At 48.9% G+C, this 27,257-nt stretch overlaps 1 protein-coding gene across 2 annotated transcripts in view; it reads left to right on the top strand.

Annotated features, from left to right (window-relative positions):
• Positions 1 to 27,257, top strand: part of BSN (bassoon presynaptic cytomatrix protein) — a 98,520-nt gene that overhangs the window by 31,210 nt on the left and 40,053 nt on the right. For both annotated transcript variants that reach the window (XR_006517643.2, XM_044754961.2), the window contains exon 2: positions 23,243 to 23,651. Coding sequence is in view for 1 of the 2 variants with exons in the window: in XM_044754961.2 (XP_044610896.2) it covers positions 23,243 to 23,651 (409 nt within the window). In the remaining variant the exon portion in view is untranslated. The remainder of the gene's footprint in view (positions 1 to 23,242; positions 23,652 to 27,257) is intronic.

The following is a 27,257-nucleotide window of genomic DNA, read 5'->3' as shown; positions in this document are numbered from 1 at the left end:
AGATTGCTGAGGTTTGTTAGGAAAATTCTTCTGGCCACTGTATGTAACATGCATGGAGGAGGGGAGCCTGGAGCCCGGGGAATGAGTGAAGGCTATAGTCATAGCCCAGAGCCCCATTCTTGGAGCCAGTGACAGAGATTGTTGAACATGAATCTGAGACAGAAGAATGGCCCCCAGGGAATGAGGAAGGAGTAGATGAGGAGCCATCCTTAAGAATGGGTCAAGGGAGGGCAGGAAGCCCCACTTCTTTTTCCTTAGCCCCTGTGATATAGTCACTGACCAATGGCAGATACCAACTCTTTATCCAAGAAGCCCTTCTAGGGGATCAGAGAGCCGAGTGGGTTCTCCAAGAGGAAGGCAAGCAGGGAGTGCCCTGGGCTCCCAAAAAAGGAAGCCAGGGGGAGGGTGGCCTGGAAGCATGGTCAGGAAAATTGGAGAGACAGAGGAAGTAGTCTGCAGTGCTGGTAGCAATTATCAGAGCTGCCTGAGCATCACACATGAGACCTTATCCCTGAAAATTCTGCAGAAGTTAAGGACATCCTTACTTGTACTCCTGGGCATGGCAATGTCCAATGGGTTCAGCTCTGCTTTTCTTTCCAAGGCCTCATGAGATGTTTGAATGACCAGAAGGCTAGAAAGATCTTAATAAGATCATGGATTCTTTGCGGTTGGTCTTCTTAATGTATCACCTCCTCCAGTGCTACCTTGTGGTTCTGTGTCTTGGCCAAAAAGTTTGAGGGTGAAGCCAAGTCCAGAGCTGACAAACAGAGCCCAAGACTCTAGTGGTAGTACCTAGGGTAGAGTCTGCCTGATGCCATGTTTCTCACTGAAGTTGTTCCATGGTGTCTCTTTTAGAGACTCACTGAAGGTTGGGTCTCATTCTAGCCTGGTTTATATCTGATCTTAGAATGACACTAGAATAGTTTTCCAGTTTTTTGGTATGTATCACTAGCATGGTTTGCTTCTGAAAAATTTATTATTTTATTTTTCAATAGGAGGTAGTTATCAGATTTCTGAAAACTGTGGGATTTGTTTAAATGAGTCACAGCATTTGGCTGAAATAGAGATGACTCCATCTGTTGCCTTTGCAGGGTCTCCAGTTCTGTTCTTTATGACTGAGCTGTAAGGGAAGGAGAACTTGGTGTTCTGTGAGTTCACCATGACTGGCCCTGCCTGTCAGACACAAGCTTCACTAACTGAAGATATGGGGAAGTGGACCCTGTTTCCTGAGAGCTTCTCAACTTGAGATCCCTGCGATTAGTACACTGTGTTTGGGTGGGAGGGGTTGTGGGGCAGGACCCAAGGACTTCTTGTCCATTGACGTCTGCCAGCTCTTTCCTTGTATTGACCTTGAGTTTTCCCCTTGGGTGTCAGAAAGGGGAGCATCTGCTGCAGGGATGGCTTCCTCAGGTCCTCTTGGCGTGCTGTGCTCTGATGTTCTTCTCTGTGTCTCTGGGACAGCAAGACAACTCATTCTGACTGAATTGGCTCTCTGAGAACAGGTGGCAATGCCTCAGGTCAGGAGGGGTCATGGGAGCATGAAACCAAACAGGGGAAAGGGCACAGGTTTGGGGGAAGAGAGACTTTGGTACCAATCATGGTTTTGCCTTATTCATGTCACTTCCTCTCTTTAAATCTTGGTTTCCTCATCTGGACCTCCATTTCAGAGCTGCTGTGAGGGTTAACTGAAATGCTGAATGTAGAGTGTCTGGCATGTGCTAAAAATGACCAGCTCCCCACCCCCTGCCCAGTCTGGCCTACTCCCCTCTTTCATCAGTAACATATGGTTCTCATGTGCAGACTGAAAGAAGAGGTGTGCTGTGATTCAGGGGCACAGCACAGAAGAAGCTGACATCCCACGCAGGTCCCTGCAGAGGGATGGGAACTATGCAGGAGGAGCCAGTTGCTCCTGGAGCCTTGTGCTCAATCAGCATATTGGCCTGACCCACTTGGCTGCTCACATACCTGCTCTCACTGGGTAGCTGGGGCCTGGCCTTCCCCACCCATAGGAGGGGCTGGGCCCATCAAGCCATGCCCCTCCACTGCTGGCTCCTCCAGGACAACCAGCCTGGGAACTCTTGAGGGGCACACTGCTTTCCTGTTCTGCTCTAGTCCCAGAGACATTGTTCTTTGAGCTGTCACAGTGCCCTTGCTTCTGTGACTCATTCTTGTCTCTATCTGTTAGTGGACTCTTCCTCCTGTGGGGCCAGCTGAAGTGGCTGTGTCGCCCTGTGAGCAGATACCACCAGCTTTACCTGATTCCTTCTTCAGTTTCCTGACTATAAAGGGTATATCACGGGAGTTGGCTGCTGAGGTTGCCACCCTAGGCAACACAGACCTGTCAGATTACATCATGATTACTGAATTAGCAAATGACCAGAGCCTGTCCAGGAGGGCCCCCATGTGTGAGGAGTGCTGAGTGGACCCTGCTCCATTGCTAGAGACCACCCTGAAGCTGTTTCTGCAATGATACCCGTAGCACCGAAGCCCCAGGAGGACAGATTTCCTGTTGGCCAATCTTTCAGCAGGTTCTTGATCAGCCGTGGCTGCTGTCACTTTGTGCTGAAGCTCAAGACCCTGCTCAATCCAAAGAAGTGATTGGCTGACCTTGCCAGTTCCCAGCTAGTGCAGAAACCCCGTATCCAGATAACCCTTGCATTTTGGGTTGGGTGTTTCCCTTTCCTGGTACACTCACGAAGCAGTTTCTCCTTCCCAGCAACCAGCACCGGCTTGCTTTGACCCTGTGAGCTGGAGTTTGGACTCCTAGCCTCTGACCAGGCCTATACCGGCCTACCTGGTTTGCTCTAGCCTTCTTTATTTTAGCACAATAAGATATCCTAGGCTTAACAGTTCTGCCCCTGACTTTGTTCCTCTGACAGTGATCCTGGGGGTCATCCTATGGCAGTTCATAGACACCTTCCTCCCTCCTTTTCACAGAATTCTATTATGTGGTTGGTCCTGCTGAGGACATTGGGGCTGTTTCCTGAGTTTTTCTGTTACAAATAGTTTTGCAATGAATTTCCAAGTGCCTATGTCTTTTGTATTTTTGTAACTGGATCTTTTTAAGCTCTAGGTCCATGTCTAGTTTGTGTTGCATCTTCCAGAAAGGAAGCATGATATTTTTTTAAGCATTTAGGATCTTCCAGCCACTGCACTACAGATAATTAAAAGACTGATGAATGAAGTTCATTTAGAAGGAAAACAAATTTGAAGTGATTTAACTTGAAGAAAAAAGGCTAGATAAATCCTGATTGGTTGACGTAAACATGTCTAAGGGGTAATGAGAAGACCAGTGGAGGGTGGGAGAACAGAACTGTGGAGACCCTATCACTGCTCAGTGTTGGGTTGGGAACAAGGTGTCCATAGGTTTGCTGGTGGATTCGGCAGGGCCTGCGTCACAGCAGGGCCAAGAGGAGTGGAGGAGGTGCTCCGGTAGAGGCCTTCTCTGATTTTACTCAGGGATTTTTTTTTCTCAGTCTGTCTTTTTTTATTGAAATGAAATTCACATAATATAAAACTAATCATTTTAAAGTGTACAACTCAGAGGCATGTAGTACATTCACAATGTTGTGCAGCTACCACCTCTAGGTAGTTCCAAAGCATTTTCATGACCCCCAAAGAAAACCCAATAACCGTTAAGCAGTTGCTCCCCATTCCCTCCTGCCCCTAGCCCCAGGCAAATATTAGTCTGCTTTCCGTCTCTATCTATTTACTTGTTCTGGATATTTCATATAAATGAAACCATGAAATATGTGTCCTTGTATGTCTGGCTTCTTTCACTTAGCATAATGTTTTTGAGGTTCATCCATACTGTAGCATGTATCAGTACATCATTCCTTTTGTTTATTGTGGTAAACTATATATCACATACAATTTACCATTTTAATCATTTTTAAGTGTACAGTTCATCAGCATTAAATACATTCACATCGTTGTGCACCTATCACCACCATCCATCTCCAGAACTTTTTTCATCATCCCAAATTGAAACTGTGGCTAGTAAACAGTAACTCCCCATTCCCCCTCCCTAGCCCCTGGTAACCACTGTTCTACTTTCTGTTTCTGTGAATTTGACAAGTGGAATCATATAATATTTGTCCTTTTGTATCTGACTTATTTCATTTAGCGCTATGTCTTTAGGGTTCATCCACATTATAGCATGTATCAGCATTACATTCCTTTTGGGGTCCCCCGTGGCCGAGTTGTTGAGTTCACGTGCTCTGCTTCGGTGGCCCATGGTTTCGCCAGTTCGGATTCTAGGCGCAGACATGGCACGGCTGATCGGGCCACGTTGTGGTGGCGTCCCACATGCCACAACTAAAAGGACCCCCAACTAAAATATATGACTATGTACTGGGAGGATTTGGGGAGAATAAGCAGAAGAAAAAAAAAAGAAAATTGGTAATAGTTGTTAGCTCAGGTGCCAATCTTTAAAAAAAAAAAAACACAGAATTGCATTCCTTTTAAAGGCTGAGTAATATTCTGTTGTATGTATATGCCACATTTTGTGTATCCATTCTTTTGTCAATAAATGTTTGGGTTCCTTCCACCTTTTGGCTGTTATGACTAATGCAGGAATTCTTGACAAAGACATGTAGACATGCACTGAAACAAGATGCTAAGGTTTGGGAAGAAGTCCAGAAGCAGGGTCTGCTCCCATGTCCCGGGCCGCCTGGACCTGCTCCCCCTCGTCCCCCTCCCACAGCCCTCCAGCCACACTGGCCTGCTGGCTGCTCCCTGCCTGTAGTGGAGACTCCCATCACAAAGCCTAAACCCCTGACATTTCTTCCCCTGGGATGCCCTTCCCTGGGCCTTGGCTCAGCCCCTCCCAGGATGTTTGTGTGGCTCTGCTCAGGTGTCCCCTCTTCAGAGGTGCCCCCCTGACTCACCAGGATCATCTCCCTCCTTCCTTAGTCATATTGTTCTAAGCACCTATCATCCTCTGAATGAATCAGGCCTACCTATTTGTCTTCTTGGTCTTTGCCTGTCTCCTGCACCATCAGGCGAGTTCTACCAGATGACTGGCCTTGTCTGCCTTGCTCACAGCTGGGTAACCAATGTCTGCATCGCAGCCCAGTCCAGTGCACCCAGCTCTTGCTAAGGATCTAGTGTTCAGTGAATCCTCACATTTGTGCACTCTGGCTGCCATTGGAGCCCTAACCCCTTCTGTCTCCCCCTTTTGCATCTGGATCTGTATTTACCACATCTTCTATTCCAGGCACCCTACCCTGTTCTCTGGAAACCCAAACTACCCTGAATCCCCAGCACCTTTCCCAGACATCCCCTCCACCTGCTGCCAGATGAGAGCCTGGCTGTGCCTCAGTACTCAGCATTTCCCTCATCCCCTCAGCAGGGCTGTCCAGACCCCCACTCACTTGCTTCTTCCTCCTAGCCAGGGGACCTTTGGGCCAGCTGTATGAGCCTGCCCCTCAGACCCTGGTCCTTCCTCTCCCGTCAGCCATAGGCCACAAGCTTCTACCATTTTCTCTCAGCATTGCTGGCTAGACTTCTCATTACTTCCCTAAAGACTTTGGCATCAGAATCCCAGGCTTCCTGCCCACTCCCCTTGCTGTCAAGCCAGGCAAGGAAGGAAGGGAGGGAGGAAAGTGCTAATGTTTTTCTCAGCACCTACTGTCCACCTGGCACTGCTCTTGCTGAGGTTGAGGTGACCCTGGCTCCTCTGTTGACTCAGTCTGGCCAGAGTACTCTGGGCATGATGACTCAGGGCTGGGCTAATCCCTCAGAGCATTTGCCCTTCCCCTTGGGAGCAGTTCCCCAATGAGCAGGGCTCATTACTCAGCGGCTAGCCGTGTGCCATGGAGAGGGTGATCACACCTGTACTCCCATGCTCACATGCACATGTGTGCAATGCACATACACACTGACACATGGGAGCACATGCTAGTGCTCACATGGTCACAACCCTTCACATGAATGTGAGCACACTTGTACACACCACACTCACACGCATACACTCACACAGTGTCTTATCATGTTTTTTCTTCAGGTCTTAATCACCACTCTCAGAATCACAGGCAGATATTTTTTTATGAGAATATCTGTCATGATGGATTTTAAGTCCAAGTAGCTGAGTTTAATGCTCTCAACATGTGAAAACGTGTCAGGTAGGATCTTGGGCCTCCCTGAACCTCTGCTCCCAAGCCATGGAGCCCTGGGAAGGGGAAAAGAGTATGGGAGGGAGTTCCTGGTGGTCAGCCGGAGGGAGACTTTTCCTGGTCAAGGGTGGCTCCAGTCGCCTGAAAGGGATTGATGGTTCCTTGGATGGGAAGTTTTGGCCTTAGGTGAGGCCCATAGAGCCATAGGAGGGGTTAACCACCTCACATCAGGTTAAACAGTGAGGGTGGCTTGAGGATCAGCCTCTGAGGCCTGAGGGAAGAATGGGCAGAGGGATGGGAGGGGGGAACCTCCTGCAGGAAGCCTCCCCAGCCTGTTGCCTCCCTGGGAAATCTCTACCAGTGGGTGGCAAGCTCCCTGAGGAGCTGATAGGTGAATCTCTGACAGAAGGGATCTAGAAATGAACCCCTAACACCTTCCTGGACCTCACAGTCTAAGGGAGAGGGAGGCACGGGAGCCAAAGTGCCACAGGTAGATATTAGCTTTCTCCTTCTGAGTTAGATTCCTCAGAAATGAGAGGCAAGAATACCACAGAAGAAAGACTGCAGAGTTGGCAAAAAAGAAAAATGAGCCACCATCCATGTATGTTTTTCTGCAACTAGGCTGACAGGGTGGATGAAATAATGGACATGGTGGTGTTAAAGGCTGAAAGGGTGGTGGATGGTTTTCCTTTTTAAATGTCCTTTAATGTCGCAGTGGATAGTATTTAGAAGAAGGCGTGTTTTTCCTGCTGGAATCTTGAATCCCATTTACCATCTTGAGATGCTATTTTTTGTCACTTTGATTCTCTTTCACAAGCCCTGTAAAGACTTGCATTCAGTAGATCAATACATCCTTAGCACTAGCCCCAGGTCTGGGCATTTAGTCTCATGCTGTATGTAGGTGAGGCAAGAGTGAGGCCAGAGGGAGGCCCACAGACACCACAAGGAGCTGCCTGCGTGAGGCCATGAGGAATCTGCCAGAAGGCACAACAGATTTCTGGGGACTGGGATTCTGGGGAAGGCCCCATACAGGGCAGGGTGCTTGAGCCTGATTTTGAAGGTTGTATTGGTTTTAAGGAAAAAGCCTTCTAGAAAGAGAAAAAGGAAAGAGCATAAGCTGGGAGTCGTGTGGGTCAGATGAAGAGCCTCAGGACTCCCTGCCAAAGGCAGTGCAGGAAGAGCAAACTGCGCAGGTAGGAGGGACCCCATTTTAGAGTGCTTTGAAGGCAGAGGATGGGTGCATCCAGGGTGGGGAGGTAGCCGTAGAGTGCTGCTGTGCGTGTCCCCCTAAGTAGGTGGGATTGCTGGATTTCCCTTGTACCTCAACGGGCAGGAAATGAGCACTTAGCATGGTGTGACCTGCTTGAGGCTTGTGGGCTGTGATTATGGCAGCTACCACAGGAAAGCCAGACCGCTTTCAAATGGGCTTCCTGAGCGAGACTCCTGAGCAGGACCTGCCCTTGTGTCTCTGTCCTAGACTGCAGAGTCCTTTCTCCCCGCTAGACTATCTGTCATCAGCCTAGGCAGCCCCAGAGGCCCCAGGGTTGTTGCAGCACATCTTCTCTTCCATGCCCAGTGTGTCAGCCGCCACAACCACAGAGGACCTCTGAGTCCCTGATCAGTCACCTAGTTTATCAGTCATTCAGTCTATAAACATGTACTAAGCCCTGCTCTGCGCCAGGCTCTGAGGACCCAATGGCGACCGTATGTGGAGGAAAGGCGGACAGCCCACTTTTCTCTGGAACCCTCTCCCCTTCTCCCTGTCTTCCTCCAAGGTTTTCTCTGACTCTGCCAGCCCACATTCATTTCCCCTTCTGGGAGTCCCCTGAACCCTTTGCCTTCACCCCACCACACACACACATGCGTGCACATTCAAGTTCTAATGATTTTGTGTGTGATGGACAGGTTTTTTTTTGTGTGAGAGCACTTGCTTTGAATTTTTTTGGTAGTAATAAATTTGAAATTACAAGGCAAATGGAGAGTTCACAGAGTTTCATTCTCATTTTATTGCCTGTTATTTCCAGTGCCAAGTACTGCCAGCTCCGACCAATTCTACAGGCCCTTTGTCCAAAGGCAGGATCCTTTAGCTGTTGGAATAGCCCTGCCCGAGAGCTGGCACAGTGCAGCTAGTGACGAAGGGAGTGCCAACAGGGTGACTCTGGGAGCCGGGTGGGGTGGGGCCCGTTCTATTGTTTCCCTCAGAGCTGAAACTAAGGACCATAGATGATCCTCAATCACAATTTTCTTTTACCATTTTTGGGTCACAGGCAAGTTTTTTCTTATTCATGTATAGAAACATAAAGCAAGCAAGCTATTGCTAATAAAAGAAAGAAAGGTTTTTAAAATTTTAAATTAAAAAAAAAAAGCAGGCCTGATTTCTGGACAGAGAGGTTTTTTTTTTTTTTTAAAGATCTTATTTTTTTCCTTTTTCTCCCCAAAGCCCCCCGGTACATGGTTGTATATTCTTCGTTGTGGGTCCTTCTAGTTGTGGCATGTGAGACGCTGTCTCAGTGTGGTTTGCTGAGCAGTGCCATGTCCACGCCCAGGGTTTGAACCAACGAAACACTGGGCCGCCTGCAGCGGAGTGCGCGAACTTAACCGCTCTGCCACAGGGCCAGCCCCTGGACAGAGAGGTTTTTAACATGGAGTGGGCAGACATTACTTTGGTGTTTCTTTCTCCCCTAAAATACACAATGGGCATAGTTTTTGGATTCCATTAGCTTCCCATGAGAAAGGAGTCAAGGGGTCTTAGGCTGGGTGGGGTTTCCCTGGAAGTCTAGAAGAGCAGGCTCTGGAGGCCCCACACACTGAGGTGTTTCCACATCCAGCCTAGTACCCTATGCATAGCAGGGGTTCAGCTGATTCATGTATTAATGAGTTAAGTACTGGGTTATCTTTCTACCTGCATTGTTGGCCCTTGTTTTCTTTCCCGTGCTTGAAGCAGGTCTGCGTGTGAGGTAGGCCCTTAGCCATCTTTGTGGGCAGCCCCCCGAGGACAGGATGAGCACTGAGTTGTCAGGCCTGGATCTGAAGACTGAGCAGGAGCTTGTCAAGCTTTCTGGGCCAGAGTTCTGGCTTCTGCCCTATTGGAGTGGAGTGGGAAGAGTGGGACCTGCTGCCTCCATGGTCATAAAGACTTGCAGTTTTCTCTTAACTTATCTCGACTTCCTGGTTTCAGCAGAATTTGGAAAAGAGCTGACAAGTGCAGCGCTGTCCCCTTGGTAAAAGACTGTAGTAGTAGAATTTACGGGAGCTAGAAGCAGGGGAAAGCTGGCTCAGCTTTGTGGGATGACTTCTGACTCTGGATTAGAGCTCCTAACTTTAGGAGCTTTCTCCCTGAGCCAGCAAACTGAGATGCTTCACAGCTCAAAGTTGTCCCCATCTGGGGTTCCAACGCAGATGTCTGCAAGCTTGGGGGTGGTTGGCAAGCAGGAGACTCAGTGGCTGGGGCTGGATCAGAACTCCTGGGGCCATTCTTGGGAGGCACAGCACTCCCGGAAGACAGGGTTGGTAAATGTGAACAGGGGCCTGGTACTGGGGCCAAGGATCTTGAGAAGGCTGTGGAGACGGGGCTAAGAATTCGCCTGTCCAGCCATGTGTCTCTTCAGAAAGCTGAGCCTGGTAGGGAAGTCTGTGAGGGTGTCTGGATGGCCCAGAGGCACTTTTGAAGGGTGCCCCAGTCATCACAGGCTGGAAAGGCCAGGAAGTTCCTTAAAATTCAAATGCTGAGTAATTAAAACAGCATGGTATTGGTACAAAAACAGGTGCACAGACCAATGGAACAGAATTGAAAGCCCAGAAATAAAACCACACATCTATGGACAACTAATCTTCAACAAAGGAGCTGAGGGCATACAATGGAGAAAATGTCTCTTCAGCAAATGGTGCTGGGAAAACTGGACAGCCACACGTAAAAGAATGAAAATTGACCATTCTTCTTCACCATTCACAAAAACAAACTCAAAATGGGTCAAAGACCTAAAGGTAAGACCTGAAACCGTAAGGTTTCTAGAAGAAAATATAGGCAGTACACTCTTTGACATCAGTATCAAAAGGATCTTTTTGGACACCATGTCTTCTCAGACAAGGGAAACAATGGAAAGAATAAACAAATGGGACTTCATCAGACTAAAGAGCTTCTTCAAGGCAAGGGAAAACAGGATTGAAACAAAAAACAACCCACCAATTGGGAAAAAATATTTTCAAGTCATATATCCAACAAAGGGTTAAGCTCCATACTATATAAAGAACTCACACAACTCAACAACAAAAAAATCAAATAACCCGATCAAAAAATGGGCAGGGGACATGAACAGACATTTCTCCAAAGAAGATATACGGATGGCCAATAGGTACATGAAAGGTGCTCATCATCACTGATCATCAGGGAAATGCAAATCAAAACTACACTAAGATATCACCTTGCACCCATTAGAATGGCAAAAATAACCAAAACAAAAAGTAACAAATGTTGGAGAGGTTGTGGAGAAAAAGGAACCCTCATACACTGCTGGTGGGAATGCAAACTGGTGCAGCCACTATGGAAAACAGTATGGAGATTTCTCAAAAAATTAAAAATAGAAATACCTTATGACCCAGCCATCCCACTACTGGGTATCTATCCAAAGAACTTGAAATCAGCATTCCAAAAGTCCTATGCACCCCTATGTTCATTGCAGCATTGTTTACAATAGCTAAGACGTGGAAGCAACCTAAGTGCCCATCAACAGATGATTGGATAAAGAAGATATGGTATATATATATACGATGGAATACTACTCAGCCATAAAAAAGGATAAAATCATCCCATTCACAACAACATGGATGGACCTGGAGGGTATTATGTTAAGTGAAGTAAGCCAGATAGAGAAAGACAATCTCTGTATGACTCCACTCATATGTGGAAGTTAAACATGTAGACAAAGAGAACAAATTAGTGGTTACCAGGGGAAAGAGGGGGTGGAGGGTGGGCACAAAGGGTGAAGTGGTGCACCTACAACATGACTGACAAACAATAATGTACAACTGAAATTTTGCAAGGTTGTAAACTATCATAATCTCAATAAAAAGTAAAAAAAAAAATTTCAGTAAAAGAAAAAAATTCAAATGCTGTGCAGATAATAGGTCTCGGTGCAGAGACATACTGTCATTTGCCCAGACAAATGCCAGCATCTTGGGTTCAGTCCTTATGATGCCCAAAGGGAAGAGTTCCAAAGGTAGGCCCTTGTTTCCTCAAGAGTTCTAGGCCAGGCCGTCTGGAAAGCCTAGGAGGTAATGGGAGAACCCTTCATGGAGCTGCTGACCTGGGTCTCAGCTCTGGGCGGTGACCCTGGTCTGGCCACCCACCTGTTTCCTCTTCCCTCCTCTGGCTCTCTTGGCTCCCAGCATAGGCCCCCACCTCCCCTGGCTCCCTCAGGCATCTCCTACTGATAAGCAGTTACCCAAGTCTGATGAATAAGTGGGGAAAAAGGCATTAAGGCACTAAAAGCAATAACACTCCCCTCCTACTGGATTCTAGCTAAAGAAGCCAGCTCTTTTATGCACTGTAGTAAAACCTAATCTTTGGATCCTTTCCCTTTGGAATTTGTGATAATTAGCTGAACCAGACCTTTGTAAAAGGTAAATTGTATAAATATGACTCTTTAACTCACCTAAAAGAAGAAGTTTGTTTTGAGTCTTAGCAGGGTCATTTCTTACAAACCTTGTCAAATTACAAATTATTTTTCATCAGTTTATTAAAACAGCCTGTGGAACTTCTGCCTCCTTCCACTGGCAAACAAGGATTACACCCACATTAAATCCTGGGAACCCCTGCCATCATGGAGTGCTCAGTCTGACCTGAGAGACAGACAGTGAACAGATAGTGCCTTGCAGGGGGCAGCACAGGGACCAGGCTGGTGGGGGTTGCATAGGGAAGGAGACTCGAAGAGACTCCACACCAGAAGTCAGTTTCTAATGGTGCAGTGGAGGTATTCAGCTAGCCTTCTGGAAGGCCTGTGGGCCTGGATGCAGGAAAGCCCTTGGCTTGTTGGGGGAACTCCCACGCCTCAGGCAGGGCTTGCATTAGGGATGTGTGAGTGATGCTCAAGAGGCGGGCTGGTGTGATAGGCAGGGGCCCACTGGTCGTGGGCTAGCTCAGCCATTGGGGAGTTTGGCATCCATGGGCTTCAGGAGGTCTGGTACCTTCTGAAATAAAACAGAAGTGTTTATGAGTATGTACTTTTCTTGTTCTAGGAATAAGGTCTAAGGTTTTAAATCAGATTTATAAAGGGGTCCATGCTTCAGAAAACTTAGAACTTGCACAGGTGGAAAGCCAGAGAAAAATGGCATTTGTTTTGAGTTGTAAAATGTCTTCTGATTAAATAAAAGCATCTCTTTGCTCAATCTCCTTAGTGAAACTAACCAAAAAATGCAAGAACAAGAAACAGAAAACTATCTTCAACACAGCTAAGACACACCCATACACTGAAACGCAATAAACAAAGAATGGTTTCCAAGTACAGAGAAAGTGAGTCGGGCATGAGGGAGGGTTTTAGAAGGGGAAATTTGCCTCTGCGGAACTAGAGCAGGGAGGTCAGAGTCCAGAGGGCCAGACCCAATAATCCCCTTCTTGGACTGGTTAGCAAAGCCAACGTACGTGGGGACACTTTGGAGTATCCCTGAACCCTGTGTGATGCCAAGGAGTTACTAGGGAGGTGGAGTTGCCCAAGGAGTTGAGCAGGTGGGGGAGAAAACCATGGGTTGCCAGCAGCCCGGACAATGGAAAGACAAAGGAAATTAAAAATAGGTGTAATTGATATCCCTGGAGAAGAGAACAAAACAAATGGAGTAGAGAAATTTTCAAAGATATCATAGAAAACGTTTTCCCCTTAAAATAAAGGAACACATAAATCTTTAGTTTGAAAGGACTTACTGAATTTCAGGAAAAATAAATATGGAAATTCAACCCTAAAACATATCTTGGTGAAGTTACGGAACTACAAAGGGAAAAAAAGAGTTCTGTTGCATCCAGAGGAAAATGTTACTGTACCTCTAAGGAGAGCTAATCAGGCTGGCTCAGAGCCCTCCACAGTAGCAGTTGATGCTGGAGAACAGTGCTGTACCTACAGTGTCCTCAGGGAGAGGAAGTGTGAACTTAGGCTTTTTTTTTTCTTTTGCTGGGAAAGATTCACCCTGAGGTAACATCTGTGCCAGTCTTCCTCTACTTTGTATGTGGGTCGTTGCCACAGCATGGCTGACAGGTGGTGTAGGTCCACGCCCAGGATCTGAACCTGCTAACCCCAGCCACCGAAGTAGAGAGTACCATACTTTAAGTACTGTGCCATGAGGCTGGCCCCCAACCTAGACTTTTATATCCAGCCAAGCTGTTGTTCAGGGTTAAACCACAAAGATATGTGGTTTTTAACCTTGGGAATGTGGTTCCTATGAGCTCTTTTTAAATGAATAAATGAATAAAAACTTATAGAGAGTGGGGCTGGCCTGGTGGCACAGCGGTTAAGTGTGCACATTCCGCTTCAGCGGCCCAGGGTTTGCTGGTTCGGATCTCAGGTGTGGACATGGCACTGTGTGGCAAGCCATGCTGTGGTAAGCATCCCACATATAAAGTAGAAGAAGATGGGCACGGATGTTAGCTCAGAGCCAGTCTTCCTCAGAAAAAAAGAGGAGGATTGGCAGATGTTAGCTCAGGGCTAATCTTCCTCAAGGAAAAAAAAACCCAAAGAACTTCTAGAGAGGAACCCCCATAAGACATGAATTAAGAAGCTATGAATAAAGGACTAGTAACCCCTCAGCAGAGGCTAAAGGGATGGTATCCATCATTCACACAATGCCTGTCACAAGCACCATGGTGCAAGAGACATCTAGCCATCACAGTTACACTGAGCTCGTGGCATTTGATACTTCAGTTGACTGATGGCTGCATACAGCTCTTGGTTTGGGAAAGCCATGAGGTGGAGGTGAACATGGGACTGAGGGGAAGTTCAGAGATAAACACTATATGCATCCTCTCGTCATCCCTCTGAGGGGGATGAATTTGGTTTGAGGTGGCCTGGCCCAGCTCTGAGCGACACACTCCAGGAAGCTGGATATCACTTGAGGAAGGTCTAAGCATCTGATTTTGTTCTCTGTCATGGATGACAAGTTCGTGGCCTTTGTACTTATGTGCCCTACTCCTGGGTTCATGACAGACCTCACTAGTTGATGGCAACAATCTTTCCCACTGATCTTTCTCAAACCCAGCCCTCCAGGCAGTCACTACCAATTAATAGGGTGAGAGGAAGATTACCCTTATTTCCCATCCTTGTTCTGGATTCTGGAGATTGGCTGGGCCTGAAGGGAACCAAGGCCAAATCAGATTGTCCTGAGAGATGCTCTCAACCTCGTGGACCCATGTGGGCCTCCGGGTTGGGGAAGGAAGTCCCCAGGTCTTGCTTTCCTTCCAGTTATAGCCTGGCTTCATCTTATTCCCAGCCTCCCAGTGATCTCTCCTCTTATTAGGGCAGCTTCCCCTGGCCTGTGTTTGATGGGAGCAACCCTTATTCCTACCAGTCTTTCTTGCCACATTCTCTGCCCTTCTGACCCACCTGCAGTCTCATCTGAACTCTTTCCCTCAGCAACAGCAAAGCAGCCAGCTCACTGCCTTAAACATGTTCTCTGCTGGCCCAGATGGACTGGCCTGGGACCAAGTGAAGCTTGTTATTTTGCCACAGGGAGAGTCCCAACTGCTAGGCATTTCTGAGTGGAAAGGATGAGTGGAGACGGTAGTATCTGGGTAACACTAATGATTTCTTCCCATGAATTTCTCTGTTCAGGGGTGTGAGTACATGTATGCTCAAGTGCATCAGTATACACCCACTGGGGGGTCTGTCACCAGGCTGGCATGGTGCTTTGTCCCTACCTGTATTAAGGAGGAGCTAATTCTCTGGAGTCTTTTGGGTCCTGGAACCTTACCCTCATAGTGGGGCAGGAGCTTCAAGGGGCTGGGCCGTTAGGAAGGGAGAATGTCAGCCTCTTGGAGAGCTCTGCTTATAGCATGACACCTCCACTCTGCCCAGGCACCCTGTGCATGGCACCTTCCCTCCCCAGATAGCAGGGCATCCCCTGGCTCCAAGAGAGCATCTCAGAGACTCTGAGCTCATGGTGCTGGCTTCCTGTCCAGTCATGGGCTCCTCCTGAGTGCTGTGGCTGCGTATTAACGGAGACCTTCACCTCTCTGCTGTTGCTGAGCAAATTCCTTTTGGTTCATAGGCGGTCAGGAAGGCTGGTGAGGGCAGCCCTCAATGGCCTGGGGCCTCCCTGACACTGACCTAAGTACACCTTCAATGGGGCAGGGCTGGGGGCAGGAGAGAATCTGGTCTGGGAAACCAACAGAGACTCCTTTAAAGACTGGGAGAGTAAGAATTTCCTCAGCAGTGGCCTCCAAACTGGGGCACAGGTGCCAAGGAGGGGAGGGAGACAAGAGACTCAACTGAGGCATGGGAAGAACGCATGAAAACTCCTATGTACGTTTATTTCCTATCTCAGCCTTTCAGACTTTTCCATTTGGGGAGGTTTGTTTTATCAGTAATATATATACATGTAATTGGTGGATAAATATTCATATGTTAAAGATATACAAACATGTTTTATTGATAGGGACACATGATCAAAAAGGCAAGAGGCCACTGGCCTGAAAGCTGGGCAGGTCAAGAACTGTTTTCTTTTGTGAAAACTGGAATTTTTTCTAAACTCAAACTTTCTGAATTCTCTCTTCCATTCCTGAGAGAGTTGTCCAGGAGCCAGGACTTGGGCCTTGGTGCCCACCATTCTGCAGCCCCTGCTTCTCTGCCTGAATACACAGGGACCACCAGGGCCACCCAGGAGTCCTTCCTGGCATGGGTCTCAAAGGACAGGGTCCTTCCACAGCATCTGCCCAGCTGTAATTGCCTATTACAGAAAGGTCAGCCATGAATTTATCAAAACCTTGTTTGAAGTTGTGGGAGTCTTCTGGCTGCCGTGACTTAGAAAAACGATTTCCTTAAGTTCATTCCCCTCATGGTGAACAAAGACAGCCATTTATTGGTGTGAAATATTTCTCTTTCAAATATTCAACTGGAGGCAGTGGAGGGCATGCTCTAGAATGCTGCCATGTGGAACCCAGCGTGGTTTTCTCTCTGAAGCCTGCTCTGTCTCCATGCCTTCCTGCTTTTCCTTCCAGTCTGCTTCAGCTGTGCAGACCCTCCCTGAGTGCAGCTACCAGAGTGGCTCCAGGCTGCTTCCCACCATGGACCAGGGCAGCCATCTCTCTCTCCCTGATGGCCCTGCCTTTATGGACGTTCCGGGTGTCTGGAGCATCTTTGGTCACTGGAGCTTGTTGGCCTCATGCCTTTCCTGGGTATTTCTGACAGAGGGGAGCCCAGCTTCCTACTAGTGCAGTCTGGATTATGTCTCCCAGTAGTGGTCATGGTAGGGGACAGGTGGCCTCAGGGGCACTGAGGAATGCTGATGGAGAGGCTGACTGACTTGGCTCTGTGCCCCTCCCCAGCAGCCCTCCTTTGGTGGGGGGCTCCTTTTTTCCCTGCTAAACAGCTTTAAGCCTTGTTTCTGATCAGTCAATAGCCTTAAATGCTGAAAGGGAGGAAAGCTGGTAGAAATCCAGCTATTTTTACATCCTCTACCTTTCTTGGCCATCTTTAAAAAATATCTGTCCCTAGGTAAGGGCTTTTTAGTGGCCCCCTGCTCAGCTTCCAGCCACTCCTTCATATCTCTGCCCCCTCTCTTCTTCTTCACCTTCCTGTCCTCCTGTGTCTTTTCTGCTTTGTGGTAGTGTCCCTCTCCCCTCCTTGCTAACCTGTCCTTATCCCAGCCCTCTCCAAGGAATAGGGCTCCCTGAAGCTGCTGAGAGGAGCATTGACTTCAAGGGGACTCACTGTTGATGATCCATAACCATGAAACCAGGTCTTTCCCGCTGCTGGGCTGGGGCCTGCCTGTGGACACCTCCCTCCACTTTTCCTCTCTCCCTCCCTTCTCTGCCCAGTGGAGACCTTTGTTACGGAGGGCCTCCTGGAGGGCATACTTCTTCCTTCCTGAGGAGGCCCTGGGCTACTCCAGCTACCCTGGCCCCCTTGGGACTTTATCCAGGGGTGTGTCACAGGCAGGTCTCCTGAATCTCCTGCCATGCTGGGCCCTTGTTTTCAGTGGGGAGGGAGCTGACCCCTCTGAAGCTGGACGGGTGGGAGAGGGCTTGGGCAGTCACAGGTTGCGGCCTTCATGGGCGTAGCCTTTTCATCCACAGCTTGTATGGCTTCTCAGCCTTCAGGTGCTAGACTCCTCACAGCACATTGTTGATGCTCTGCCTCCTGGGAACTCTAACCCTGGGGGTGTGTCTTTTTGTTTTCCTCCCTCTAACATCTCTGTTTCTGGCATCTCTTCTGCTCCCGTAAATGTTGGTGCTCAAATCTTTCCAGACCACTGCTTTCCATGTGATCTCTGTCCCTGAGGTTTGCCTGTGAACTGAACCCTTAACTCTCCCAGGTGAAAATGTCTAGACTTATCTGAATTGAACTCATGCTCCGACCCATCTCCTGGTGTCTCTTGGATCTTCACCCCCACCACCAACTCTACAGAACCAAACCCAACCTCATGATTTGGCCATTTCATTCCCCATTCTCCACCCACCAATTGGCTTCCCTCCCTGGATCTCCCATTTCCATCAAAAAGACCACTTCTCCCTGGACCTCAAGCCAGAATACCCCTGGCTGAACCTTCTCTCTCTCTCCTCCTATGGACTATCTTTTGAGCTATTGCCTTATTCTCCCTTTCTCTATCTCCACCATCTCCTTGACACAGAGCCAGAGCACTCCCTTGTTTGAAAACCTTAGAGGCCCTGCTCTCCTGGCCCTTCCCATTTTAGCTTTGAATTTCCCTGTAATCCAGGAAGTCCAGGTAGTTCAGCACACACGATTGCTAGGAGCTGTTCCAGATGCTGGGATAGCACTAATGTACACCTACTGTGCCTGCCATGCACAGCCGCCGAGGATGCTCTGACGTGTCTTTTGGGCCTTTGTGTGTGCTGCCCATCTGCCTCGCTTGCCCTTTCACCTTGGGGAGAACATCCTGTCCTTTGAGTCCTGGCTTAGATGTCTTCTTGTCCTCAGAGCCACCTCAGACTACTGCGCCTCCCCCAGCCTGGGGGGCAGTGTGTCCTGCAGTGATTCGTTTGCATGTCTGTCTCCCTTCTAGACAAGAGGCCCCCAGAGGACTGGATCCCTGTCTGATTCACTTTTTAAAAAATTTATTTTAATTAAATATTAAAGAGGTATTTATAAGAATGTAAGCCCTGCAACTAGGATATACAACTATGTCCTGGGGCTTTGGGGAGAAAAAAAAAGAATGTAAGCCTACTTATAAAATATGTCTAAGATGTCAAGGACAACAATACACTAAACACCTGTGGCCCCGCCTTCCGTCGTAAGAGACATGATCCGTTCATACCATCAATCCCTATCACAGGGCCTGGAACTATTCCAGGGATCAGTAAATATTTGTGAACGACCAAATGAATGAATGAATGAATGTGGTTTTCTCTATAAGTCTCTCAGCGTTACTAGGCAACCTCCAGGTAAAGTGGTCCAAACTAAATGATGTCTCTGCCCTAGCTCAGTCCCACTCCGAGAGCTTGTTGTAGTACTCACACATCTTTCCATTTACTTTGCATGTGCTTACGGAGTGGCCACCCAGTGCCAAGTGTGGTGCTGGGTAGAGGGCTACGGTGGAGAGAAGAGTGTCAGAGACCTCTTCCTAGGGAGCTTCCACTTCAACAGCTCCTCAGCAAAAGGAAAAAATAATACACAGAACCCAGATTGCAGTGCTTCCCGCCCCTCTCCAGCCTCACTGTGCTCCCCCAGAGAGGTAGTATGGATGGTGGTTAAGGACATGGACAGGTGGTTTTGATATTCCAATCCCAGCTCCACCACTTGCAAGTCATAATGGCTTTGCAAGTTACTTAACCTCTATATGTGGCAGCTTCCTTGTTTGTGAAATGGGCAAAATGGATTCTACCCCATGAATTTGCTATGAGCCCTAAAGGAGTTAATATGTGACAGATGCTTCGCACATGGTGAGGCTTGTGGTGAGGGCTCAGTTGGCATTGCCGCCCCTGTGGTTGGCAGAGTATTCTATGTGGTGGGGCTGGGGCTGAAGCCAGCAGCTGCAGAGGACTCCACATGTTGTTCCTGTAGTCCTCTCCGGCATGAGATCAGATCCAGGGAAGGGCCAAGTGCAATGCCAGGCACGTGCCACGTTTCCTCAGCTCTAACACACTTTGGGGCCATGTTTTCCTGTTTTAAGTTATGACATGCCTACAGTCCACCCATTCAGGAAACACGTATTGAATGTCCAGTGTGTGCCAGGCACTATACTAGGCCCTGGGACACAGCCCACACAGAGTTCCTGCCCACACAGAGCTGGCAATCTAATACAGGATCACAGAGGTTGCACAAAGCAATACATATGTTATATGATGCTTTAGAAAGTATTCAGTGGCAAGGAGAATAAAGAGGCAGGAGGGAGCAAGTGGGATTTTTAAATAGAGTGGTCAGGGAGGTGTCCCTGCAAGGATGCCACTAGAGCAAAGACTTGAGAGAGTGCAAGTGCCAGCAGCAGGAACAGCAGATGCAAATGCCCAGAAGCAAGAGTGGGCCTGGCATAAGGGAGGTGGAGGGAGAGAGAGAATAGTAGGAGATGAGGCCAGAAGGAAAGGGGCTGAATCTCCTGGGTCCTCATAGCCATTTTAAAGCCTCTGACTTTTCCTCTGGGAGGGAAAGGAAGCTGTTGGAGGGTTTAAGCAGAGGAGGAAGTGATCTGACTTATGTATGTAAAGGATTATCTTGGCTGCTGCATAGAGGAGACCCTAGAGGGGGGAGTAGAAGCAGCCAGGCTTGTGCAGAACTGAAGAAAGAGGGGACAGTGGCTTGAACCTGGTGAAGAAAGGAGGGAGTGGGAGTGACCAGACTTTTAAGCCAACAAGATTTACTAATGACTGACGTAGGAAGAGAAGAAGGGAGTCAGAGATGACTCCAAGAGGAAGACTGGGAGAAACACATATGGGGTCAAGGGCTCAGCTCGGACCTCTCAAGTTTGAGATGCCTATAAGACAACTCAGTGAAGATGTACAGTTGACAGACAAGTGGGGAGTTCAGGGGAGAGATCTGGGCCAGAGATACAAATTTGGTAGTTGTTAGTAGGAAATGAGATTTTAATCCTTGGGTCTGCGTGGGCATTGAGACTCAGGGATTATGTGTACTCAGAGAAGCTAATTTGTGCAAAGACTTAGTCCCTCCAATGTAAGAAGTGGGGCTCTGGGATTGGGAGATGAGGAAGAACATGCAAAAGAGTTTGGAAAGGTGTGGCCAGGATGGAGGGGTAAACCCAGGAGAAGGTGGTGCTCCAGAAGGCAAGTGGATACCTTACTTCAGGAAGCAGGGAGTACTCAGCGGTATCAAGTGCTGCTGCTGAGCAAGTGAGAAGTGACTATTGGATTTAATAATGTGGCCAATGAGGCCTTTGGTCACTGTGACCTGAGCAATTTCTGTGGAATGATGGGCAAAAGCCAGGTTGGATTGTGCTGAAAAGAAGGAAGGAGAGGAGCAAGAGGTGGTGAGTGGAGACGGTTCTTTCAAGGAGTTTTGCTGTAAAGAGCAGCAGAGAAATGGGGTAGTAGCTGAAGGAGGAAGTGGGTCAAAGTTCTTTTTTTTTTTTTTAGGATGGGAGAAGCATGTTTGTATGGTAATTGAAATAATCCAATAGAGAGGGGGAAATGGATGATGAAGGAGAGGGGGAATTTGTGGAGGTGAGAAGTGGGCCTTGGGAACAGGAGACAGGCAGACATTGGGGGACAGATGTGGAGAGGCCATGGGTGTGCCAGTTCCCCTCCAGCAGCTCCCACTTTCTCAGTGAGATGGCACACTGGTTTTAGTGACAGTGAAGAGAGGGAGGGACATGTCGGAGGCTTGGAGATCAAGGAGAAGGTGTGAGGAACCATCCAGGAGGACAGGAGCATGAAGGGATCACAGACATATATTCCAGTCGCCAGGTGTCACCTGTAGCAGCTATGTGGTATGTGGACGCACAGGCCTGTTCAGGGAGCAGTCCCCTGCGGTGCAGACTTGGCATTGTTTGTTTATTTGCTGTCACCACAGCTGAGTTGAAAGTTAACAAATTTGGGTCCCAGTTGTCATATTAAACGTCCCCTAAAGACTTCATTGTAATGCAACATTGAATTAAAAAGTCACTGTGTACACAGAAGATTGCTTGTCACATATTGCAACACAAATACAGTAGAAATTGCTAAATTTCTCAGAAGAGCCCAGGGACCTTATACAGCCTGGGAAAGGGGCTGGAGTCCCTTTACATGTTATATAGGGCTCTCCCTAGCTTCTGATTAGCTTTCAAGGGCTGCTTTTAAATCCCAGCCCCACATAATTTAAGTAAAAAATGAAACTGAATTTAACCAGGTAGGAATATTTCTTTACAATACCTAGAAATCAGTCTACTGAAAGGCCCTAGAGCCCAGGTTCTGAGTGTGGGCCAGAGAGGCTGTGGCCACCACCATACTGGGCCTCACAGCTGGTGGCAAAATGGCCCAGAGGGGCTGGTCTTACATTCTGGTTATCTTGCTGAAGAAGAAAGTGGCAGGTCTGTGGACTAGATGGGTGGGTGTATGTTGTTGGTTGATGAAAGAAATGTTTGATGGACATTTAATAGTGTTTCTTTTTTCTGGAAGAGTCGTTATTAGACCAAGGGCGTGGCTCTCCACCAGCAGTTTCTCAGAAGGGAGGAAGGACTGCAGAGTGTCTTAGAGTGGGCTCCTGGTCTCCCCTCTGAAATGGTTTGTCCTAGGATGTCCTACCGGTTGGTTCCTGAATCTTTTTGGCAAGCCGATGGCCTTCATCTAGGAGCAGCAAATGTAGAATCCCGTCCTGTCAGTCAGATGCTACGAGGATCGGGGGTACTAGAGCAGAAGGGGCCAGGGCAAGCTCCCCCACAGGCAGCTGTGGCTGGGCCTCTGCAGTGGGTCTCAGCCAGTCTGCCCCATCTCCTGGGTGCTGTTATCCACCCAGATGAATGCAGAAGCAAGCATAGAATTTCAGGGGAAAAATACAGAGCACTGCCTTTGGCTTGCACTCAGCTTCTTTCATTGGGAAAGGAAAATTGACAAAAATGAACTTAAGTTGGGTCGAAAGGAATATAGGGGAATTGAGTTTAGACTGATGATTTGCCTTCTACCTTATTGAATGTCTCAATTATGCTGGCTCCTCTGAACATGGGCCAGGTTGGAGATGGGGGTCAGGCACATGGGACCTCCCTCAGTTATCCTTTAAAGGCTGGATCCTAGAACTCCAATCCCACCCAGCCTTGCACAAGTAGAAAAGTAACACTTCACCCATTTTGATGGACTTTATCTGGCATCAAGCCTGCTGGAGGACTTCCAAAAGGAAGGCTTCTTTGTCCCTGCTGGAGATGGCATTAACTAGGCATTGGGGTGCCTCCCCAACCCATCTCCAACTGTCTAGGGTCAGCCTTTGAAAAGGCAAGCCAGACCTCCCAGGGTGATAGCTCTGAACTTGAGCTGCATGTTGAAATCACCTAGGAAGGAAAAAATACTAATGCCGGGGTCCTGCCCCCACAGATTCTGATGTAATTTGTCTGGGGTGCAGTCTGAGAGTCAGAACTTTAAAAATTACCCTAGGCATTTCTAATATATGGGTTTAGAGCCTTGGTACTCAAGGTGTGGCCTGCAGACCACAGTATAGGTATCATTTTAGAGATTCTTAAAAATGCAGACCCGTTTCCAGACATGCTGAGTCAGAATCTGTACTTTAGGAGGATGTAAGAGGGGATGCTCATGATCCTACCAGATGACCTGGTGCTGAGGGTTGAAGTAGAAGATGCTAGTCAGGGCTCAGCATGGGGCACAGTCAGCACTCAGCAAATGGTGGCTGTGATGATGCCACTGGGCAGGAAGAGGAGGGTGGTGGGTGGTGATGGGGTTTGGAGGGTCACCTAGCTGACCCTAGCTGAGTAGAGAACTCTACAGGCTGCTTCTCTAAGATGTGTCTCTAACGCAGTCATTTTCAATGTCATTTCAGCGTTTCCAGGAGGCTGGACCCCAAGGAGCCCCTGGGTAGCCAGAGAGCAGCTTCCCCAATCCCGAAGCAGGCTTCTGCTACTGCTGCCGGCCGCGAGAGCCCCCAGGAGACAAGGGCACAAGGCCCAGCAGGCCAGGAGGCTGATGGCCCCCGCAGGACGCTGCAGGTAGACAGCAGAACACAGAGATCAGGGCGGTCCCCCTCTGTGTCACCAGACAGAGGCAGCACCCCCACATCACCCTACTTCGTCCCCCAGATCGCCCCCCTTCCAAGCAGCACGCTGTGTCCCATATGTAAGACCTCGGACCTCACGTCGACCCCCAGCCAGCCAAACTTCAACACCTGCACCCAATGTCACAACAAGGTCTGCAACCAGTGTGGGTTCAATCCCAACCCTCACCTCACCCAGGTAACTACCTCTGCGCTGGCTCCCGGACCTGCCTTCCCATGCTTCCCCTGTTCCCTTCCCCTCTTTCACCAACTTTCTTTTTCTGGTCATTTCCTTGGGCACCAGCATCTGTGTTTTCCTGGAGGTTATATCCTGGCTCCAAAATGTGATAGCAGAGAACAAGTCCTGGCCCCAGATCTCCTGAGGGATTCCTGCACCTCCTGAGAGCTTGGGCAGAGTCCCAGAGTAGAAGATGCTTTCTTACCTGGTCCAAGTTTGACTTGGAAAAGTGGCCTTAGATGGCCCAGTGGCATAGTGGTTAAGTTCACATGCTCTGCTTCAGTGGCTCAGGGTTCACAGGGTCAGATCCTGGGCACAGACCTACACACTGCTCATCAAGCCATGCTGTGGCAGCATCCTACATACAAAATAGAGGAAGATTGGCACAGATGTTGGCTCACTGACAATCTTCCTCAAGCAAAAAGAGGAAGATTGGCAACATATGTTAGCTCAGGGCCAATCTTCCTCACCAAAAAAATAAGTAAATAAATTTTGTAAAATAAAATGGCCTTATAGAGGGCCAAAGATGGTCTTATGGACGACTCTTCCCAATGGATGCTTATTTGGAAAGGGCATGAGCAGCTGCAGGACCCAAAGGGAGACAAATTTCCCTGGCCCTAGGACAGCCTCTCTCTCTTACAGTGGGCCCTGGAGGGGGATGCTGGTGAGGGCAACAAGGTTTTAGGGGAGGCAGGAAACTGCCTTCCAGTTGGACTCTGGGAAGCTCCTCCTCTGGGATTCTGTTCCAGTAAGCTGGGGCCTGAGGTCATGGAGCAGCTACCGATCCCCAGAGAAACAACTTGGGGTAAAGTATAGACCCAGGTCGAGGGGCGGGGGCAAGCATTCACAGTGGGTGACAGTGTCCTACAGTCACCAAGAGGCCACTTTGGGCCATTTCCATGAACTTGGCCTACTTTCTGCCCCAGAGGACCCTGGTTCCACAGCCTCATCCTGGCTTTGTTCAGGATGCTTTGAGTTGCTGTGAGATGCTCAGCCAAGCCCCTCAAGTCTCTCTTTGGTGACCTGGAGCTGGCTGCTCCAATTTACTAGCTGAGCTGGGGCCATGCCTTTGAAATGAACTGAGCAAGTTGCTGGCTTCCTCCCTCTCCTCCAGTGTAACTCATGGAAGTCTCTGGTTTCCCCCCAGGGCTCTGCCCTTGAACAGGATGGAGAATGGCTGACTGCAGGCACAGGAATGGCCCCCTCTGGGATTACCAGCAGCAGGAGCCGTTTGGACCACGTGGGTGGGGGGATAAGTGAGAATAATTGTTCACAGGTTGGGGTCTATTTGAGACATGAGGTGCTGTGGGTGTGGGACGTGTGGTTTGTGAGAGGTAAGTGTGAGATTCCGAGGAAGGAGCTGCCGGTATGGGGAGATGACTCAGTGCATTTGGAGTCGCTCCTGGAGTGTGGGGGCTTCCTGAGGAGGCATGCACACTCGTGATTATTACATCTATGATTAGAAATAGGCCCATCCCTGCACTGATCAGTTAGGTAAGTGTTTGCTCTCCAGTATTTAGAACAGCGTGATTAAGGCCAGGGAAGCTCACCGGTGTTTTTCTGTTAGTGAGAAGCCAGAAGCAGTTGTCCTCACAGGAACAGGGAAGCTTGGCAGGCAGAGATGAGAGATGTCGCTGTGGGGCATCCCTCCTTGTTTAGGCCTTGCCCCTCTGGGTTCCAGCCTCCCTGAGATGCTCACTCGAGCCACGAGACCTGAACAACTCTGGGTAGGGTGGGCGGAGATCAAGGGAGAGCCACACATGGTGGCACAGTTTGCTGGTGGGCATACCAGTCCTTGCCACACAACAGGCTCCCCCAAGCCTAAGACCTTCAATGAGGTGGGAAGAGAGCCAGACTTTGACTGTGCCTGGAAAAACAGCAGAGTGGGAGGGCCTTGGCGACACTCAGTCCATCTGCCTCATTGTACTGGGAGGAAGCCGAGGCTCAGGGCCAACGGAAAAGGGGCCTCAAATTTACTGCAGATTCACAGTGTTTGGTGAAGAGCAAACCTCCCCGCTAGGTGCTTCAAACACATACTGGGCTGGGCAAATGCAATGGTTCTTTGCTATCAGATTTCTCAGGGCCTTCAGCATCCTGAAGGGCACCATGGAGCTCCAGAACAGGGCTGTATCTGGCAATCTTTTCCAGACTTGCTTTCACAGAACATTAGGGGCTGCTGTTCCATGGCATCCAGTTTGGGAAATGCTGACCTAGTCCATTCTCCAGGTTCTCACTTGGTGGATGCCCTTTTCTGCTGTGGTCTCTAAGCAGACCTTTTCTTCTCCAGGGTTGGCTTTTAGTGGTGTTCCTGTCAAGGAAAAGGAACCCTCAGTACATTTTCCTGAGAGGCTGGCAGAGCCTGATTCTTGAGTCAGAGCAGTTGCCCTTTGTCACTTTGCTAAAAGCTGATTCACCTCCCTGGTCATGCTTCCACACAATGAGAAAACAAGTTTGCAGGTTTTGCTCGCACATCTGCTGAAAGAGCCACCCTGGTCAGACCACATCTGTTCTGGCACCTCTAACTTGACATTATTTTGGCCAAGAAGGCTGTTTCTAGGATGGGCCTGGTGTCTCTGGGCTGGGTGTGTCTGCCTGGCCTGAGATTCTGGGCAGTACAAGGGCCTGGTTCTGAATTCAGGCATGTCTAGGTGTCAGGGGCTCCGGCCGAGTGACCTTTACCAGGAAACCCAGCTCCAGCACTTGCTTCTTTTCTCAGTTTCTCACTTCCCTGGAGGGCGGCCCAGGTAGAGTAAAAAAGGTTGGGAGGACTGCTGGTCCCAGCACAGACGCACTGCAGACACTGGCCATGGGGAGCAACATGGGGACCATGTCTGGATATATGGGATTGTGCCTGAAACTGCTTATGTGGTAGTGCTGAGCCCTGGTTGAGGAGGGCTGGCAGCCTGGATCCTACATCCTGCCTCAAACGTCACCGAAGCCTCATCAGGCCACGTCAGCAGGATGCATTGCTCCTCAGCTTCCCACTGACAGAGGGAGGGATATAGCAGTCCTTTGGAGGGGCATGGGCCACACAAGTGACATAGAGGGTTTCATGGCCTCTCTGAGACCACTAATGAACCTGCTCTTGAATCTTTGGAAATGGGACCATGGAAAATGTACCTTTTCTCACGTGCATCACAAGTGGAAAATCACGGGCTCGTTTATAACTCAACTTGCAGCACAGGTTAGGAGTGTGATAGAACTGTTGTGTTGAATGGCTCCGTGAGGACAAATGAGCAGAAAGGGGGGGGAAAGACTGGCACTACTGGGCCGATGGTCACTGGAACTGGGTATTTTTAGTTTTCCATCTCATGGCATCTGTCAGTCTTATTACTTTAGCTGAGTCCTGCAAAAACAGCAGACTAGGTCTGGACATGAGAATCACATAGGTAGAACAGTCAGCCCCATTTGACCAGAGCAGTGTCTGAGATCTAGAATCACTACCTTTCTGGCTGGTGGACTCAACCTTCTCCTGTCAGCCCTGGGGCTGCTGGATGGGTAATACACATACAGACATGGCGCTTGCTGTTCTGCTCGTGCCAGGTTGGCTAGCTCTTGAGGCTGTGA

Source organism: Equus asinus, chromosome 21 (genome assembly GCF_041296235.1).
Source record: "Equus asinus isolate D_3611 breed Donkey chromosome 21, EquAss-T2T_v2, whole genome shotgun sequence".
Classification (NCBI taxonomy): domain Eukaryota; kingdom Metazoa; phylum Chordata; class Mammalia; order Perissodactyla; family Equidae; genus Equus; species Equus asinus.
Note: the sequence above shows the minus strand (reverse complement) of the source record. Positions and strands in the feature narration are given on the sequence as shown.